This window comes from Drosophila suzukii, chromosome X, assembly GCF_043229965.1.
Source record: "Drosophila suzukii chromosome X, CBGP_Dsuzu_IsoJpt1.0, whole genome shotgun sequence".
Lineage (NCBI taxonomy): Eukaryota > Metazoa > Arthropoda > Insecta > Diptera > Drosophilidae > Drosophila > Drosophila suzukii.
The window spans coordinates 8,484,587-8,502,723 of record NC_092084.1 but is presented as its reverse complement, the minus strand read 5'-3'; the positions used below and the strand labels follow the sequence as shown (position 1 = coordinate 8,502,723).

General features: G+C 38.3%; 1 protein-coding gene across 1 annotated transcript in view; it reads right to left on the bottom strand.

Moving 5' to 3' along the window:
• The window catches only part of LOC108016986 (ras-related protein Rap-2b), a 30,950-nt gene extending 17,466 nt beyond the window's left edge, over nt 1–13,484 (bottom strand). Inside the window, exons 1-2 of the mRNA XM_017083933.4 lie at nt 13,186–13,484; nt 2,513–3,036 (exon numbers count right to left, since the gene is read on the bottom strand). Of these exons, the coding sequence (XP_016939422.1) occupies nt 2,513–2,601 (89 nt within the window). The 5' untranslated portion in view covers nt 2,602–3,036; nt 13,186–13,484. The remainder of the gene's footprint in view (nt 1–2,512; nt 3,037–13,185) is intronic.
• Nucleotides 13,485–18,137: the final 4,653 nt, after the last annotated feature.

Genomic DNA, 18,137 nt, shown 5'->3' with positions numbered 1-18,137 from the left:
TATACTATGTATATACCAGGTACTATACTATATACATACTATGTACTATATAGTGCAGGTGTTCTCCGTGTGCCTGGAAATTAATTGGGAATCGAGGGAATTATTTGCCTTTGGCCGCGATGTCAGCTATAAAGGTTGGGAAAACGGCTGAAATACATCTTAAAACGTTGCAGATTAAATGGATTTCGAAAAAAGGACAACTAACAATGATTAAAAAGGTCTTTGCTTGGCGTACAATAGTTTCTCAAGCAATAGATTTAACTCTACTCTATTTAATTAAATTCATTTAAGGGCTGTACGCTGCAGCTTAAGTTTACATAAACTATAAGAAAGACATTACGATTTGAATTGTATCTAATTTAATTAAATTTATTTAAAAGCATTAGTTACATTTTTACTTCAATTGTTGTATGCTGCCCACATGAAAATCTACAAATGTAAGAGTTAAGAGATGGCCCACGATATTTTCTTTGTATTGTGCTAAGCAGATAGCATTAAATAGTTGCTGTTGTTAGCTTTTAACTTTTTAAGTTGCTGTCCAAAGCTTTATTGCTTTGCAAACAGGTTAAAGATTTACGATTGTTTGCAAAGAAAGTCTTTTTTAAACAATAATGCAACAATCCGATTTTTTAATTGGTATTCGCTGGCAAGATGTGAAATTAAGGGAAAGTACTGGATGCAGAATGTGGTTATCTGTTTTCGAAATTCCGAAATGTCACATGTATGCTGAATGCTGAAAAAAGAAACTTCGTTATCTGTTTCAGCTGCTGTGGCTGCTGGCTGACAGCGAAAGTGAACAGGAAATATTCTGGGCGGAGAACACGGCACATCTGCGATGAAATCCAATGCCATTTCCGGCTGGACAATGGCCACAAAGCCGCAGAATCCGAGGATGACAGCTCCTCCTTCGTCCTGCGAAACGATAAATCAGGGAAATCCCAGAGAAAAGGGAGCTATCGAAGGAGCAGAAGTGGCATAATTGTCCAACGGCAGACGGCTAACCAACAACGGATCAAATTTGACTTTAATAAGCGCGATTCTGTCTTGTCTTGTATTTTTTTTTTGTTGCTATTTTTTGTTTTTGGCACCTTCCCGGCGTTTTATAAATATTTTTCCCAATGGGGAAAAGGAAAAACAGGAAAAACAACAAAAAGAAAAATGTAATCAAAGGCCCGCAGAACATGAAATTCTTGTCCTGACAGGCGAAACAAAGGAAAAGTATGCAAACTACGGACAGGATACGGCTGTTTCCCTTTCTCATTTTCCCATTCCGTTTCGTACGCTTAAAATTTCCTCCCTGTTCCGTCCTTTGAACTTGATGAAGAAATGAAAATGTTACCCCAAAAAGTGAAAACAAAGATGCCAGTTGAGAATATGAGTTGCCGCCGCATCTACCATATCTTGAATATCTTCTGCCGGATCGGATCTGACCACATTGTCCTTGAAAAAACTTTCCTCGACACTTTTCCGATAAAGTTCAGACCGAAATTTTGCACTCTCCCCTCTCGCGTTTCCTCGACTGCAAAATTCTTTTGCAATTATTGCGGGCAGCAATTGAAGTCTGGGCCCCCACTTCAACTTTCTGACACTTTGACTGGTTATCTTGGGTTAACTTTCGGTTGCTGGGTTCGCTGTCAGGGATTCCCTCGGATTTTGGGATGAAATCCCCAACTAGACTTACACGTGTCCCCCATTTGTCACGCTGTAATGCTGAATTCCAAATGCCACCCACATATTTATAGTCCTTACAGTCCAAGTTGGTTTTCGCTTCGGGTATAATATGGATTTGTGGGTGGTATTAGTGGTTAAATTGCATTGCATTAGGGGGCAATTTATCGAAGGCATCTCGTACATCATCATACGAGCACTTATTTGTTCAAGAACATTTACCACCGAAGCCATAAATATCGCAAGTATGATTTTATAATGCCTTTCTACAATGGTGACTAGTTTATGAGTCGTTTACACTTATAGAAAAATATATGGGCATTTCTAACCGAATGATTAAATCATACTTCTATATTTTTTTGACCCGATATTTGCTTTTAATTAGATAAATTTGTATATTATTTGATTGATTTTGACGTATTTTTTTAGTATTTGTTTGGTATATTTTAGACCTTATTTTTTTGTAGCTGCTGGAATAGACCAAATAAAACCTTAGCACCAATTATGGTGCCAATCAAGAACTACGAAAGTTGCGTGCAAAATTGCAGAATTGCCCATATGTGACACTTCCCAAATATATTATTAAATCAGGTAGAGTTGACCTAAAAAGTAAACTTTTCCAACTAAAAACTGGGTTAACTATTCTCGAAGGTCCAAAGTTTTATGTATGCAACCATAGTGCGTTTTGTGCGCGCTTTTATGAACCATTAATATGGTCGTGCTTGGCTCAAGGAGCGTATTGCTTGCCATTTTTCAGGCGAGAGATGTAAAACCCTGCGTACATATGCTACTTTTTAACCCGGTTTTTTTGGGGGTTCTCGGGGTTTACTCAGCCATAACTTACTTGTCACGCTTTGGCTTGTCCTCGGCGTTGTCATCCTTCATGAACGAGGGCTGCAGGCTGAATCGGCGACGCAAGTGACGGCCCCGCATCCTGCAATCCTTGGAATTGGCTTCACTGGGTGTTCTGGATGTCCTGGATGTCCTTGTTGATAGATCAGGACCCCCCTCGCTTTTCGCTCAGTGTGCCCTTCTGCCTCTTTTTTTTTTGTTCTTCGATTCGCTCTGTGACGTTTTATTATCAGCAGTCAGTGTAAGTGGAGCAGTAACTGTAACTGTAGCGGTAACTGTAGCGCTAACTGGCAAAACTGTTATGGCCACGTTAACGGTCGGTAGTTGTTGGTCCTTGGTCCTTAGTCCTGCGTTATTCGCCCTTAGTTTATTATTAGCCCCGCCAGCGATGTTCCCTTTCCGCCGCCGTTCACCGCCGGAAAATGCAAATATTTGCTCTTCTTTCTCGAGTCTTACGTTTCGTTTTAATTACGTGACTCGATGATGATAATTTCCTTGGCAAATTCCCCTGTTTACCTGCAAATGGAAAATGTTCTGGATGAGACAAGAGGCGAAAAAAGCTATAAATTACAAGCCACCTGCTTATCTTTCAGCTGGGTGCTGGGTGCTGGGTGTCAGCATTTGATAATTGAAATTAAAGCGAAAACCGTTTTGCCAAGGCAAAAACAATAAATACCAACACGAAAAGGGGGCGACTTGGGCCCCAAGGAACTGTCGAAGGTTTCATTACTGTGTAAAGAAAATAAATATCATAGAATAGATACCATGGAAGGCAGGTATACAAAAATAAACACTTCTAAAGGCTTTAAATTCTCGAAAAATAGCTTTAAGTATATTTCATATTAATAAAAAAAAATCCAAGCTCAAGAAAAAATATTTTAAAATTATTTTAAATAATTTTTTTAAAATTTATAACTTAACCTTTGATCTAGGCAAATAAATGTAATTTTATTTTTGTGTCAGCTATATTTTCCTGATCCTAACTGATCCCGTAGAGTACCAAATGGAATGCCCCATTACGCCGCACCTTGCAGGACATTTAAGAAAAAGTTAAACTTTCTCAAAGTTGGCGAAACTCGGGCTAATTAAACAGATTTATGTGGGGCGTGGCAGTTGAAAGCCCTCAGACTCAAAGTCTGCATTCTACAGCTTTCTTTGCGTGCAGCGCTCACTAAATGCCCTGCTGCTTATTTTAATTTTATGGGTATTTTTGTAGCAGCTTCAGCTCTTCCTTAACTTAGTTTATGTTAGCAAAAGCAGGGTGAAGAACAATGTGGCTGACATTAATTAGACTGTAATGGAGTAAAAGTACAGGTCCCTGAGTTTAAAGTTGGCCCCTCGTTGTTGCATCGGTCCGTCAGCCACCCAAAACCATGCACTCAAAAGAAAACTAGCCCGATATCAAAGTGATATTTACCAAACAAAACTAAATATACCATTGATATAAATCTAATGACAGAGAGCTGGTGATATTTTTAGCATTATCATCACATAAACTTTATTTCGTTTCACCACACTTTTTCTTTCTGTGCAGGCAGCAAAGAGGGCGAGTGCTCCTTCGAATGCATTTCAAGCGATTAAATGTTACTTGAAGTGCAGCTTAATCCCCCCCAGCTTACACACATATGTACGCCCATGTGCCAAGGGGCTCTGAAATAAAATCCGAAATGGTATCTGTTTTCCACGCGTTTCCTTTGTGAACTGCACTATTTGGCACAATGTGCAACAAGCTGCAGTTGCAGCAACACAAGTTGCCAGGAAGGAGCGGAAATCGCTTGAAAATTCCTTGAAATCACTCAGCATTCAGAGCAGGAAAACCCGGGAAAAGGCAGGAAAAGCTGAAGCGCCGGCGAGACCGAGAGGCAGACGAAAACCAACTCAATTGCTGGGCATTATCCATATTCTGTGGCCCTCGAAATGGATCAACTTTAGCCGGAAAGACAGCAGCCAAAAAAAAGGGGGAATAAGTGCTCTTTCACTTGCAGAACAGTAATTAATTAATTGCTGCTGAGCGTTATTATTGTCGAAACAATTAGCTGACTTGTATAAATTTTAATGATGCTTCAGAAAGGATTCTGTATTGTACCTTAGGGTATTCCTTCTCAAGTGTTAGTGAAATAAAGCTTTCAGCAAGTTTGTTAAACATAAAATAATAATTAATATAATATATAATAAAATGCCCGTATATAAAGTCAGTACTTAATAATAATATACTAATATTTAAATAACATACATATGATTGTTTATAGGTCTTTTAATGTACAACATTTGAATGTACTTTATGCCATTTATTCTCAATTTCTAGTAAATAAAATAAATATATAAAATAATTAAAAATTTATAATTCCATTTAAATGAAATACTTATAGCTGTGTGTAGTTCTTTCTAAATACATTGACCTCTTATCCTGCTAATATTGTTTGTAAACCGACTGAGCGCTTTCTTTGCCTACATTTGGGGGCATTTAAAATTCACTTTTGCTAAGCTCCTTTGCGTTTTGAGTCTGATTTTTTCCCGCAGAAGACTGAAGACTGAAAGACGCTTAAGCAAGTCAAACTTTGGCAGCTGTGTGTTTTCTTCTCTTTTTTTTTTTTGGGAAGAGTGTGTGTGCAGTGGCTCTTAAGACCAGTTGATCCGAACTGCCAGTGAAACTTTGGCTGCGGCTTAGGAGCCCGAAAATTTGCTCAAGTTAAACGAGTTGCGGCATATTGACTGCAGTCAGCTGAATAAATGGATTATCCTAGACAAAGGAGCTCGCCGATGGGGAAAAGGGGGCTGAAGGTGGCGGTGAAAAGGGGTGAAAGGAAATTGCCTGCGGTTCTTTTGTTTCGTCTTGGTTTTCCTCCTCGGCTTCTCTTTACTAAATTAATTTGTGTACATTTTTGTTGGTTTCCCTATGTATTTTTTTTTTATATTTCCCAGGCAGACATCCTTCGCAGTCAAGCTGAAAAGTAGCGGAGAAAATGCAACTTTTCAATTGCACTTGAACAATTCGATTTGCATAAAGTTTAACGCAAGTCGGCGAAATTGCCAATGAAATGGTGGAAAAATGTGAGAAGCTGGGCGAAAAAAAGGGGGAGTCTGTGCTCCAGTTTCCCAGGACATCGAATGGAGAGTGAAAATCTTGCCCAACTATTCCCGATTGGATTTTTTTTTATTTGGCTACAACTTTGGCAATAATTTTGCACAATCTTTCGCCATCAGGCACAAATTTCATTTGAGCTTAAATACATATTTGTTTCAATGTGCTTTTGTGTTCCAATGGGCATTAAAAGCCAATATTTAAAATTTATTGGGCTGGAAATTAAAATTCTCTTTCCAACAGAATGCCATTTTAAATACCGAAACATATCTAACAATGTTTCTAGTTCAAGAGTATTTTCCTAGTCCAGTTGCTTCTTCCCTATTTTTATATTCCTCCTTTCGCTGGGTGCTTATTTTATTATCTGGAACATTTTCCGCTTTTCATTCAATGCAATTTATGAATAAACATAACGATAATAATAATAATAAATCATTGAATACTGTTGGCGGGGATCGTAAAACGTATTTCGAAATAAATAATCATGAAACGTAGCGGACATAAAACGAAATGAATTGAAATGCAGAATTGCCGGAGGGGAAAAGCTCGATAATTTTTTCGGTTGAGGTGGAAATTGGGAGTTTTTTGAAGGACAATCGGGAGAAACTTGCTACTGAACCAGTATTTCGATTGAATTTTATAAAATGCAAAAACGTTCCCGTTTGGTCATGGATTTGTTGGCCCTTCCTTGCAATTTGTGTGGAGGGTTGGTGCTCGTATGGGCCAGATTAGCAGTACCATCCCCCCCCCCAACTGGGTTCCTAATGTCCCTACCTACGCTGTGTTTGCTTGGGCTTTTATGTGTGGCTGATGTTCGTGACTGGCCCTGAATGCACTGGCTCACCTGCTCTCCAGGTAAAACCAGGCAAAACCAGGCAAAAGCGATACCAACAGCGACAACAACCCACCGCCCGAGCATTCAGCCAGGTGCAGCACTAAAATTGAAAAGCATAAATACTTGTGTACATGTACTATAAACATAAAGCTCCCCAGTACATAGAGCAGGGTGCTCCTCCACCTCCTGGAAAAAGGGTCACAAAATGTTGGATGTTCCCACACATCCACATCCTCTCAATTTTTACCTCATTTCTGTCGGTCAACAGAGATCGCCTGCTGTTTAATTCGGTGGTTTCGGCTGGGTCTTTAAAAATGGAGGGGCATTAAAAATGCATCGATTTTGCTATATTATTAGTTTAAATTTGAACCAACTAATCTTGATGGCCAATTACCATCCCCAACCAAACGCGGGTAATTAATAAGCCACGATTCCACTTGATTGACTTGATTTCCTATCATATCATAAACCTTGAATTGGAACGGGATGCCATATATCAAAGGACAGCAACAATTGGCAAAGCAACAGGCAACGGACAACAACAGCAACAATGGCCACAACAAACAAAGACACACAACTGAATTCCTCGGGGGGTTCCCTCAAAATAAATTTCCCTTTTCTCGGTTTTCTTTTTTTTTTTTTTGGGTTCTGGTCGGGCAGAATGCTAATGAATCGGGGCCGGTGGGCCTTACAGCTTTATATGGGGGGTGTAGCCAGTGGAAATCTGATGAAAAACAAATAAACAATCAGAACCAAGAAAAGCAAGGCAAGGCGAAATGAAATGAAATGTCACAATAAAACAAAGGGAGGTGGGCTTCTTTTGGGGTAAGGATGAGCAGCGTAGACAAATAAATGACGAAACAATGACAATGAAGAACGGGCCTCGAAAATACATATATTTTTTGCTCGGTTTATTGGCTTACTGCTGTTCTTGCTTATAATTTTTTAGCTACAAATAGAGCCTCGAATCGGACTTTAAGTCCTCCAAAAATCGAACTAGGTTAAATAGATAGACAACCGCTACCCAAAAGAAAACAAAAAAAAAACATACAAGTAAAAATGATAAGCAAAATAAGGACAGTACGAAGAATGTCACTCCCCATTGAGGTAGTAATTAAATTAATAATTCATTGTCATTTAAACCTAAAAAATTTAAATTTTGTCGAATTTTCGCAAATAAAAACCCCCGCCAAAAATCAAAATATAAATTTCCAGACAAGTGCTAGGGATTGTTAGCCTAGCTGTTAGCTGCTCAAAACAGTCGGTCTTTTTGTTGTGCGTCTAGATTTGACTAAATTACGACTGAAAAGCTGCTTAAAATAGACGTATTTTTCGTCAAAAAGCGAAACTCCCTATTTTTGCCAAAAAAGTTCAGTTTTTTCGTCGTCAAACTGCGAAATGAAGCCAGAACAAGGAATGTCATACCTCGTTGAGCTCGTAATTAAATTTCCAATCAATTGGCATTTATATCTCAAAACTTTTTTTTTTGGAAAAATTTTCGACCCTTATAAAAAATGCGAAATTTGGTCAAAAAATAAATTTCCCAAAAAGTGATTGGAATCGTTAGCCGGTGTTGTTAGCTGCTCAATACAGTCGGTCTTTTTGATTTGCGCCTCGATTTGACTAAATTACGACTCAAAAACGACTTAAAATAAACGTATTTTTCGACCAAAGAATGTTGCTCCCTATTTTTGCACAAAAAATATCAGTTTTTTCGTCGTCAAATTGCGAAATAAAGCCAGAATAAGGAATGTCATACCTCGTTGAGCTCATAATTAAATTTCCAATCAATTGGCGTTTATATCTCAAAACTTTTTTTTTTTTAAATTTTTCGAAAAAAAAGATGATGCAACCCCTTATAAAAAAAGCGAAATTTGGTCAAAAAATAAATTTCCCAAAAGGTGATGGGGATCGTTAGCCGAGATTGTTAGCTGCTCAAAACAGTCGGTCTTTTTGTTGTGCGCCTCGATTTGACTAAATAACGACTGAAAAGTTGCATAAAATAAACACATTTTCGACCAAAAAATGTTACTCCCTATTTTTGCACAAAAAATATCAGTTTTTTCGTCGTCAAATTGCGAAATGGAACCAGAATAAGGAATGTCATACCTCGTTGAACTCGTAATTAAATTTCCAATCGAGTGGCATTTATATCTCCAAATCCTTTTTTTTTTTGAAAATTGTTCGAAAAAAAAGATGATGATGATAAAAAATGTGAAAACTGGTCAAAAAATAAATTTTACGAAAAGTGCTAGGGATTGTTAGCCTGTGATGTTAGCTACTTAAAACTGTAAGTCTTTTAGCAATACGCCTTCATTTGGCTAAACTACGATTAAAAAACCGACAAAAAAGAGCATTTTGCCGTAAGTCTAAGTCCAGTTTTTCTGCTAAAAATGTTTCCAAAAATACATTTCGAAAGGTGATGGGGATTGTCATAATACCCTCTGCGGAGGGTATGAAATATTAAAATAAAAGATACCAAGAAGAACTGTTAAATAGAAAAATACTATACACATGCAATTGCCTACTAAATGTAAGGTGGCTTTGGGAGATTTACTACTTTAGACCCTCCATAAACTAAGCCCCATAATCAGACCGCATTGAACATAAAACCCAACTCCTTGTGGCATTAGGAATTCCCGTTGCCCATTGACTAAACTTTGTTTAAATTGATTTGAATATTTATGAAAACGGGTGGGCGCACTTTGATATGTCACAATCACCAGTTGTTTAAGTAATTTTGGGCGCCGATATGTACAAACCTACAAATGTAGGTGGATATAGGGAAAAAGGGGCTTGGGGTATTTCGTTTTGGGGCTTTTTCAGATCGACTTAATCGCAAAGCCGCAGCCAAAACGAGGGCTCAAGTAATTATAAATGCCATTTTGTGTCGGTTTTGTTTAGCATGAAGAGATAAGAGAGCGGTTCTTGGGTGGTTGTGTTCCTGGGGTTAGCGTGGGACATGCATATTTATCATTTATGTAGGCACGCATTTGTGTCTGTCTCATGAATGACACGAAAAAGGCAATTTAAGCAAACATACACACGTCCATAAGCAGGGGAAAAGGGCTGAAAATGGGTGGCATCTTCGCCGCAGGCATTACAAAAATTTCACACACACTCGACGCAAAAAAAAAGGAATAAATAAATGAGAAAACAGAGCACCCGCACTGTCAACAAGCAACAGCCACCTACAACAAATAAAAGAACAACAAATAGAGTAACAACAAATAGAAATAAGAGCAACAACCATTCGGAAAACACAACAAAATTTACTGGCTCTTATCATTCGCAACAAGAATCGGGCCAAAAAGCGTATATAGAACCAAACTGAACTGAAGTTACCCGAGTTTACACCCAGAAAAAAGTATGATAACATTTTTGTCTTTAATATTTTCCACTTAAAACGTGTCATATAATATCCATTAAAAGTAGAAACAATATTCGGTAGATCATTTTAGAAATTATGAAAAATATTCGGAATAGAAAGAGGTGAAATTGAAATCTAAAGAATTCGCGTTTTGAAGATATTAATCACTGCTGAATCAGTGAGATAAAGATCATACTGTTTAAATTTCTTATTATTTAAGTACTTCATTTTTTAGACGATTGTTGATTCCTTTTTTAAGCTACATTTGATACAAACTTTTTAAATGGATACCCTTACACATTTCAAACTCAATTTTCTTGCTGTGCAAACAACTGAATTCTGAGTTGTGAATTCTGAGGCTGGGGACATTTTCCACGAGGAAAAGCCAATGACCCAAAGCAGCCAAATGACATGCCGGCACACAAGAGCTCCTTATCAGCCATGGGCCATGTGTGTGGATGGGGATGTGGAAATGGTGCTTGTTGCTCGCCACAGTGGGAGAAGTTGGCGGTTTTGGGCGCAAAATTAGTTGAGCTATGCAGTTTTCCCCAAGCACTAACTATTTAACTTGGTTATTAATGACAGGCGGAACTAAGTTATCTCTCTTAATAAAGCCATCGAAATGTTAAAAATGTAAAATGGTTTATTCTAAGGACTATCCACTTCACAGCTTCTTTAAATTTTATGCTCGACTGTTTAAGAAACTTTTGGATTAACCACCGGCATTATTATAATATTCTGCGTTACATGGTAAATTCGAAAAAAAGTTTAGTTAAAGTTCCTGCCATCTTAGATTCTTTTTTTCCAGTTGCTTAAGGAACCAGTGTGCGGAAAAAGTTGTCTTTTGTTTTTCGCCAAAGTTGTCGCTCTAGTTTTCCGTTTCCTGAGATGTCAGCTCGCCGTTCTTCGGCTGTTCGACTTCATCTTTATGCCTGCAACAGATTCAGCTCAAAAACACAAAAAATAACTACAATAAAAAAACACAGCAACAACAATAGTTGGGAGATATATAACAACCGACAAGGAAAGCAGCAACAATGACGACGACAATTTGTGAGGATTTTTATAGACAAGCGTCTTGGTGGGAAATTATGGCCTCGCCTTTTACGCGACTATATATTTATACAGAGGGAAAAAATGGGGAGGATTTGATGTTTGACTTAATAAGAATCTCACTTTTTAAGTTCGGAGTTTTATGGATCTTATAAAAGCGTTAAAACTATGCTTAAAAATAATTCAATTAACTAAAAGTCATTGAAAATAGGGTAAAGAATGGTCAACATATCAAGTAACTTGAGTAAATTTAAAGATTTCTTTCAGTGCATGTTCTTGTAAGTGTGTAAGTGCGATGCGTGCTCGTCCTAATGAGACAATTTCCACTAGTTTCGTGTGTGTGCGAGCGTGTTGTCTTGAATTTTATCCCCTAATGAACTGTCCCACGACTTAGAAGCTGACTTGTTGCTCTCCTCACTCCCACTGGGATGCCCAGCTCCCGGCCACGCCCTCCGCAGGTCCTTACGCCCCCTTTCGCGTGTCACATTGTTGTCGTTTCAATTAGTGTTTCAGTGCCAATGCGACTTTATCAAAGTCGATGGGGAATTGGACTCGGAGTTGGAATATCTCAATGAATAACTTGATTCGCGATAAAAGAGATAGGGGAATTGCAATCGTATCAATCATCAACAGTGCGTTTCGAAAGTGTAAGGCGAATATTGCGTTAAATTTTTCCATTTAAGTTTAAATTCTCAAAAAATGGATTATTTGTTATACTGCATACTTGAAATTTATTAAATCTTATTGTTATTAAAAGGTACTTAATACTCTTTAAGGTTTTTAAGCAACATTTTGCATTATAAAATTTAAAGTATACTTTAATTTTTAAGTATGTACATTATTCTTTTTCTTTGCCCATATATATCTTGTTGTACGTTTTCTATTTACATTGCCGAAACGCGCTGTTTGCCACAAATCCAGGAAAATCGTTCGGTGAATTCGCTCTGAGCTCCCTTAATCCCGCCATTCCCGATTCTCGCTTCCCAATTTCCGAATACCCAATACCCAGGCATATCCGTGAAGCGGAGTGGAGTTACCAATCCAAATCCAGCGGGAAGTTAATCTGCATGCCAGTCATAACAATGAGCGAGCGATTACACACGAGACAGATAACAGAACCCCCATATCTCTTTCTGCTGATTGAGCTCATTTAATGGTGCCCCACGAAAGGAATTCCTATATGCGTCTAAGACAAAAGGCCATTAAAATGGGGCAACAGAAGTCGTTAAGCTGGCCATTAACCAGTATCGAAATTTGCACTTCGGTGCCGAGAGGAGGTTCCCAAAGGCAAAAAATACAAATATCAGACAACGATCGGAAAGGAATTAGATGGAACCCTGACATTGATGAGTAATAAGTGCAATAATCGGCAGTTGGCCATGACAATGGTCACATTCGCTGCCAATAGAGCGGTTTATCTGTGCGTAGAATAAACATTTTATCGCATTATCGATTGCGATTACTCAGTTAATGAATTAAACATACACACACACCACACACACCCATCGGGGAGATATACTGAACTCCTTTGGTTCCGTTTGTCCAAAAAAGAATCCCATTCAAGCAAAAAGCTGCGACAAGTGCGATAAGAAGTCAGCCAATAATGGCATAATAATAAATCATCACAGGGGCACAAAAAAAAAAAGTAAACCAAAAATAAAATAAAAGTTTGCACATAAAATGCCTCGCGTTCAACGCGTCGTATGAGCAATGTAATTTACGATACCAAAATATCAGAGCGAGGATTCATAGCAAAAAAAGAAACAAAAAACTTCATTGAATTAATTATGACAAGCGATGAGTTTATTTATGATCAATGTAGATTACAAATGAATTATCGTTCGCCGAATCGGATCGATGATGATGTTGCGGTAGCCAGCGAATATCGGTGGAATATAATTTGGGGAAATAGTACTGCTAACTACAATTTCCTAAATTTTTATTTCACCATATTTTACTTTAAAAAAAAACCCAACCTAAACATTTTTTAAGTAACAATTAATTACAAATATTTCTCAAAGAATTAACCTATCGAAATGAAGTTAAAATAAAATAAATTAATTTAAGTTTAGGACATTTCACCATATAATCTATTTAATTTAAATCATTTAGTCAAAAGTCTTTCAAACTTAAATTTTAATTACACTTTCTTGGCAAATGCTAAGTAAATAATTAATATTTGCCAATTATTTTTACCAAATTAACTAAAATAAAAGTAAACAATTTAAATAATTTACTTGAAAAACTTATATCAAATCAAAGCACTTGATAAAACACAAGCGAAGGAAGTCTTTTGTTTAAATTGAGTCGTTTTTTGCTTGGTACCTGTTCTTTGAGTGGCTTTTCCGAAACAAATTTGCACTTTGTAATTTTTTGGTAATTGAAGCTTCCCCAATTAACACTCGAAACACATAAGCACAAATTCAGAAAAAAAAGAATAGTTCACTCTGGTCGAGAAGAATTAAAATTTGAATTCTGCGCTCGTTTTTTTTGGCTGGGATGCTCTTTTGTTTCTGGCCAAAAGTGGACTGTTTTGTTGGCTGTTGACTGTTGTTCAGATGGAATGCTTTTCTGGCAGCAGCGATGGAACAACACGCTGCGTCGAGTTCCCGGGAAAAACTGGCAGCGAACCGAGCGTTACACTTGATGCATGCCCGAAATCTAAATGCCCGACCGAGGGACCATAGCGAACCTCGATCCGAACCCCAATCCGAATCCGGCCAGCCGAAGTGTGCCAAGGTGAGAGAGGTTGGCTAGTGGGTGGTGGCTGGTGGGTGGTGGCCAAGTGGAAAGCGGGTTTTCGGGTGGAAAAGCGCCACAAGTGCATGCCGAAAAACGAAGGAAAGCCAACAGCAGCATACAAAAAGCCGAAAGAAGCGAGTTTCCCATCTCTGCGAACGGGGCAACACCATTCTCATCCTCCGTGAAACTGGAGGAAACGCGGGAAAATCGGGTGGGAAAACGGCGGAAAAGCGGGGCGAAGCTTTAGCTGAATGCGAAGCTTTTCCCTTTTGGAGCTTTCCAGCTCAGCAGATGCAACAGCTACAGTATCTACGGGATACAGATGGCATAGGATACATTTAAATGCTGCGAAAAGGTTAACTGCAAACGCTATGATGGATGCCGCGATGGAGCCAAATAAATGGCGTACATTATTTAGGACCAAAGATGGATTGTAGGCAGAAAGATTGCCACCAATGTGATAGGATGAAGGATAGCAGCGAGACTATTATGAATAATAGAAAGAAATAATAGCATTCTTTTAAAAATGGAATATCTTTCGGCACGGTTTTATCGCATTTCTTATGTATTTCCTCATTTCATTTAGAATTCTAATTTTCCAATTGATATATTTGCAGAAAATCTCTTGTATTTTGTGAATTCCTTTCTTGGGCCACTTGTTGGATTAGCTTTCTTAAATAATTTTAAGCCATTTTGTGCTTTAAGTCAGTAAAAACTAAATAATTGTTATTCTCAAAATCTTATCAGATTAAAAAAGCGTCGAGTAGTAAATGAAAATACTAAATCAAGTTTTATAAGATAGTTTTCCACATTGGGTTGAACTTTATATTTATTTTTAGTTTCTTCTTCCTAACATAATTTGTTTGCGATTTTAAATATAATAAAACTGTATTTGTGTGTGGTTTGCTGACACAGCCTCATGATCGCGGTATGTTAATACCACATCTGTGGCATTGACATTGCTATAAGAGGCTTATTCCGATTTCCATTCCACCGACCTCCTTCGACAGCTCGGGGTTATCATTCACATTTCCATTCCCGCTCCGGACCATCGGCAATAAACGGCGAGATAATTGCCACCTACCAAGGACACGGGATCTCGGGCAATAATCAAGCAGATATAAGTCCCCTGAAAGCCGTTCGATGCCAAGTGGCAGGAAAACATTCAAATTAAGACCGAAACAAAAACGCACCGTGCCGACCACAAAGTTGCAGTTTGTGCTGCTGCGGCGAAAGTTTTCCACATTCCATTTCCCACATCATCTTACGACCATTTTACCGTACCTCTCCGTCCGTTCCGGAAAACTTTTTAATTTTCATTCGTAATTGTGAGACAGACCATGAAAACGACAATTGAATGCAGCCGCAGCAAAGAGATCGGCGAAAGTTCCATTTCGCCCACTACAAAGTTGCGGCTGCATTGGGCAGTTGGCTGGGAATCGGTTGAACAAATGGATTAACAGTGGTCACGACGCCCCGAGGAAAATGGGGTCTTTGATAACCCATCGATCTTGTCAATCTAAACTCTATTCTCCCCAGGATGTTATGTTTTAAGGTATAATCAATAACCTGAATCTAAGACATTTTATAGGAAGGAGACAAAGAAATCTGTCAACGAAATGGAAGTGCCAAGAAAAGTAATTGGGAATAAGAAAATCGGAGGAAACTTAATATATAGAATATATACCTACCTTTTTTCGAGGAGTGTGGCGATGGTCTTGCCAAAAGAAGTGATGAAGAATAGGGGTATGACCAAAATGAAAAAAAAAAAAACCTATGAAAAACAGGAAAGCTATCAAGAAAGCGAAGTTAAGGAATATCATATCATATCATCATCTTAGAAGAACATTTTCCAAATTTAATTACATAGTTATAACTTAGTTCAAAAAGCCATGACAGTAAAGACAACAGAGTTCTTTTTGCGAGGAGTGTGGGGATGGTCTTGCCAAAAGAAGTGATGAAGAATAGGGGTATGCCCAAAATGGAAAAAGGAAAACCTATGAAAGCTATAAAAAACAGGAAGGCTATCAAGAAAGCGAAGTTGAGGAATATCATATCATGTTGTCATATATGAATACCATTTTCAAAATTTAAGGACAGTAAGGACAACAGAGCTCTATCTAAAATAAAATGTAGTTGGTTTCTTTTTGTATCCCTCACCTGCTCCACGAACAGCAATCACATCTGTTAACATGCAAATCAATGTTGGGTGCAACATCTGTCGATGTGTCTGTTACCCGTACTCCGGCATACTTGGGGCTCAGTTGGTAAGCGGATTGTGTGTGCATGGCATGCAACATTTCCGCTTCGCCGCGTCGTCCAAGTAAAGCCGCCCAGCCACCCACTCACGCCCCTTGCGGGTGGTTCCCCGCCCCCTTCTTGGATAGAACACATTTTCCTTAATCCACCTCGCATCTCGATCATCTGACGGCGTTTAAGCAGCAATTGCAAGGGACGTACGAAAGTGTCGATGGTATTTCGTTGGATTGATTACAAAAGTTCTTCAAGATGGAACAGGAATCTTAATTAAAATCTATCGATAATAAGTTTTTTGAAAGCCTATTTTATAAAGTTCATAAAATTCGGGGAACTAATATAAGAACAGCTGTACTTTCCCCTCATGAATTATCAGATTTCAGTTACAGGATGTTGAGATTTATGGAGCGTTTCCATAAATAGCTTCCTTTGATAATATGGGTATTACATATACGTTGTTTCTAAAATATTGTACGAGTATTCTGTTTAGCTGTCTGTATTTAAATATATTTCAAACGCTTTTCGTCGCCTGTCTGATTTTTTGTCTGCGGCTGGCGAAAGTATGCTCCTCCCACCTGCCCACACATTCCGCATTGCCGACTTTCTCTCGCCTTTCTCCCAACTTTTCCCCGCTTGCTTCGCTTTTCCAGTGGTTGTAAGTGTGTGTGTGTGCAGCATGTAAATGAAGTCTCGGCCTGTCTATGCGTCTATACTCGTATATTTACACAGAAAAACAAACAGCTCAGTATCACAGCTTTGGTATTCACAGGTCAGGCATATATTTATATTGAAGTTAAAATGGCATAATGATATGAAGTCTATATAACAAAGAACATGATCATTCGTTAAGCATCAAAATAAACTGTTGCCTACTTTTAGACACCTTAAGGTGACTTTAAGACCCCAGAGATTCGTAAGCTATATATATTTCTTATAAAATTGACTTCGTATCAAGTTTTTCTCTCTGTGCACACGTACGTTTCGAGCCGGAGTCGTTGCCTGATGTGTATTAATGCCGTGCGGGTGCCACATGCCAGATGGAAACAGTTCAATCATAATAAACTCCCAGTCAATTTTTAATGATACAAGAAGACAAATGTGCGCCCCCTTTCACCCCCTGTCATGCTTTGCGGGTCAAAGGCCGCGAAAAGCGATATAAATTGTTGCATATGTTTGGGCGCTGACTTAGACGCCTCGTTTATTTACATTTTTGTTTCCCACCAAGTGTGAAACCGCTTTTGGCGGCTCGTTATAATGTCATCCACAATTTGTTCTGCTTGCTTAATTTTATTTTCGTAAATTGAAATCGCTGGGCTTACAATTGAATAGAGTGGAAGATTAGAGATTATTTTTAACACTTCACATTGATTTAATAAAATATTTTATTTATATTAGCTTTGCACAAAGTAAAAGCCCTGAAGGGTCAACATTTTATACTTCTTAGCTGTCATTATTAAACACTTTTATGACTCTGAAACGATTCAATTAGGTCCCGACTGCTGCTTATTTCAATTGGATCAATTTAATGTGGCCAGGAACGACTGGTTGTGATTTAAATGGCTTCGACTGAGCGCTGAATTATTAACGACGTCGTCGGATTACGTCGGTATACCCATATCCCGACTTTCCCGGCCAAACAGTCGGGGGTTTCGAGGCCTCAACTCGGCTGTATTTTGTTTGCGTTACAATAATTTTATGTGGCGCACATAAAAATTTTCATTTCAGCTCGTTAGCCATGGCGTATACGCAACGCGAGGTGGGCTGAATGAAAAAAAAATAAAATATATATATACATATGTATATAAATAAAAGCCCACATAAAACTTTACGCCCAATTGATTTCGATTTCGTTTTAATGAATTTTGCGGGCTCAGCGGTATTTTGGGTTCAAACCAGGTGGGTGTACCCCCTTTTTACCACATCCCTTGCTTTCTCTCTCCACTTCTCATCAAGTAACTCTCCCATACAGTTTTTTAAATTACAATATGCAATATGCAGTGCGTATAGTGTGCTTTCAGGTGTTTATTTATGCCACTGCCTTGGCACAAATGTTCAATTAAAATTTCAATTATTACCTGGCAAACAGAAAGACGAAAGGGAGAGCAACAGATGCCAAAATATTTGGCGCAAAAGAAGTTTGCAATACCCTTGCACTGTGTCATATATCAAAGTAAATTAAATGCACGTTTTTACAGAGATAATATAAAAATAAAAATTCAAAGGCGCTAGCCTGGGGGAGCAAATAACTTTATTTTGGTCCTTCGAGCCGGATCTTTTCA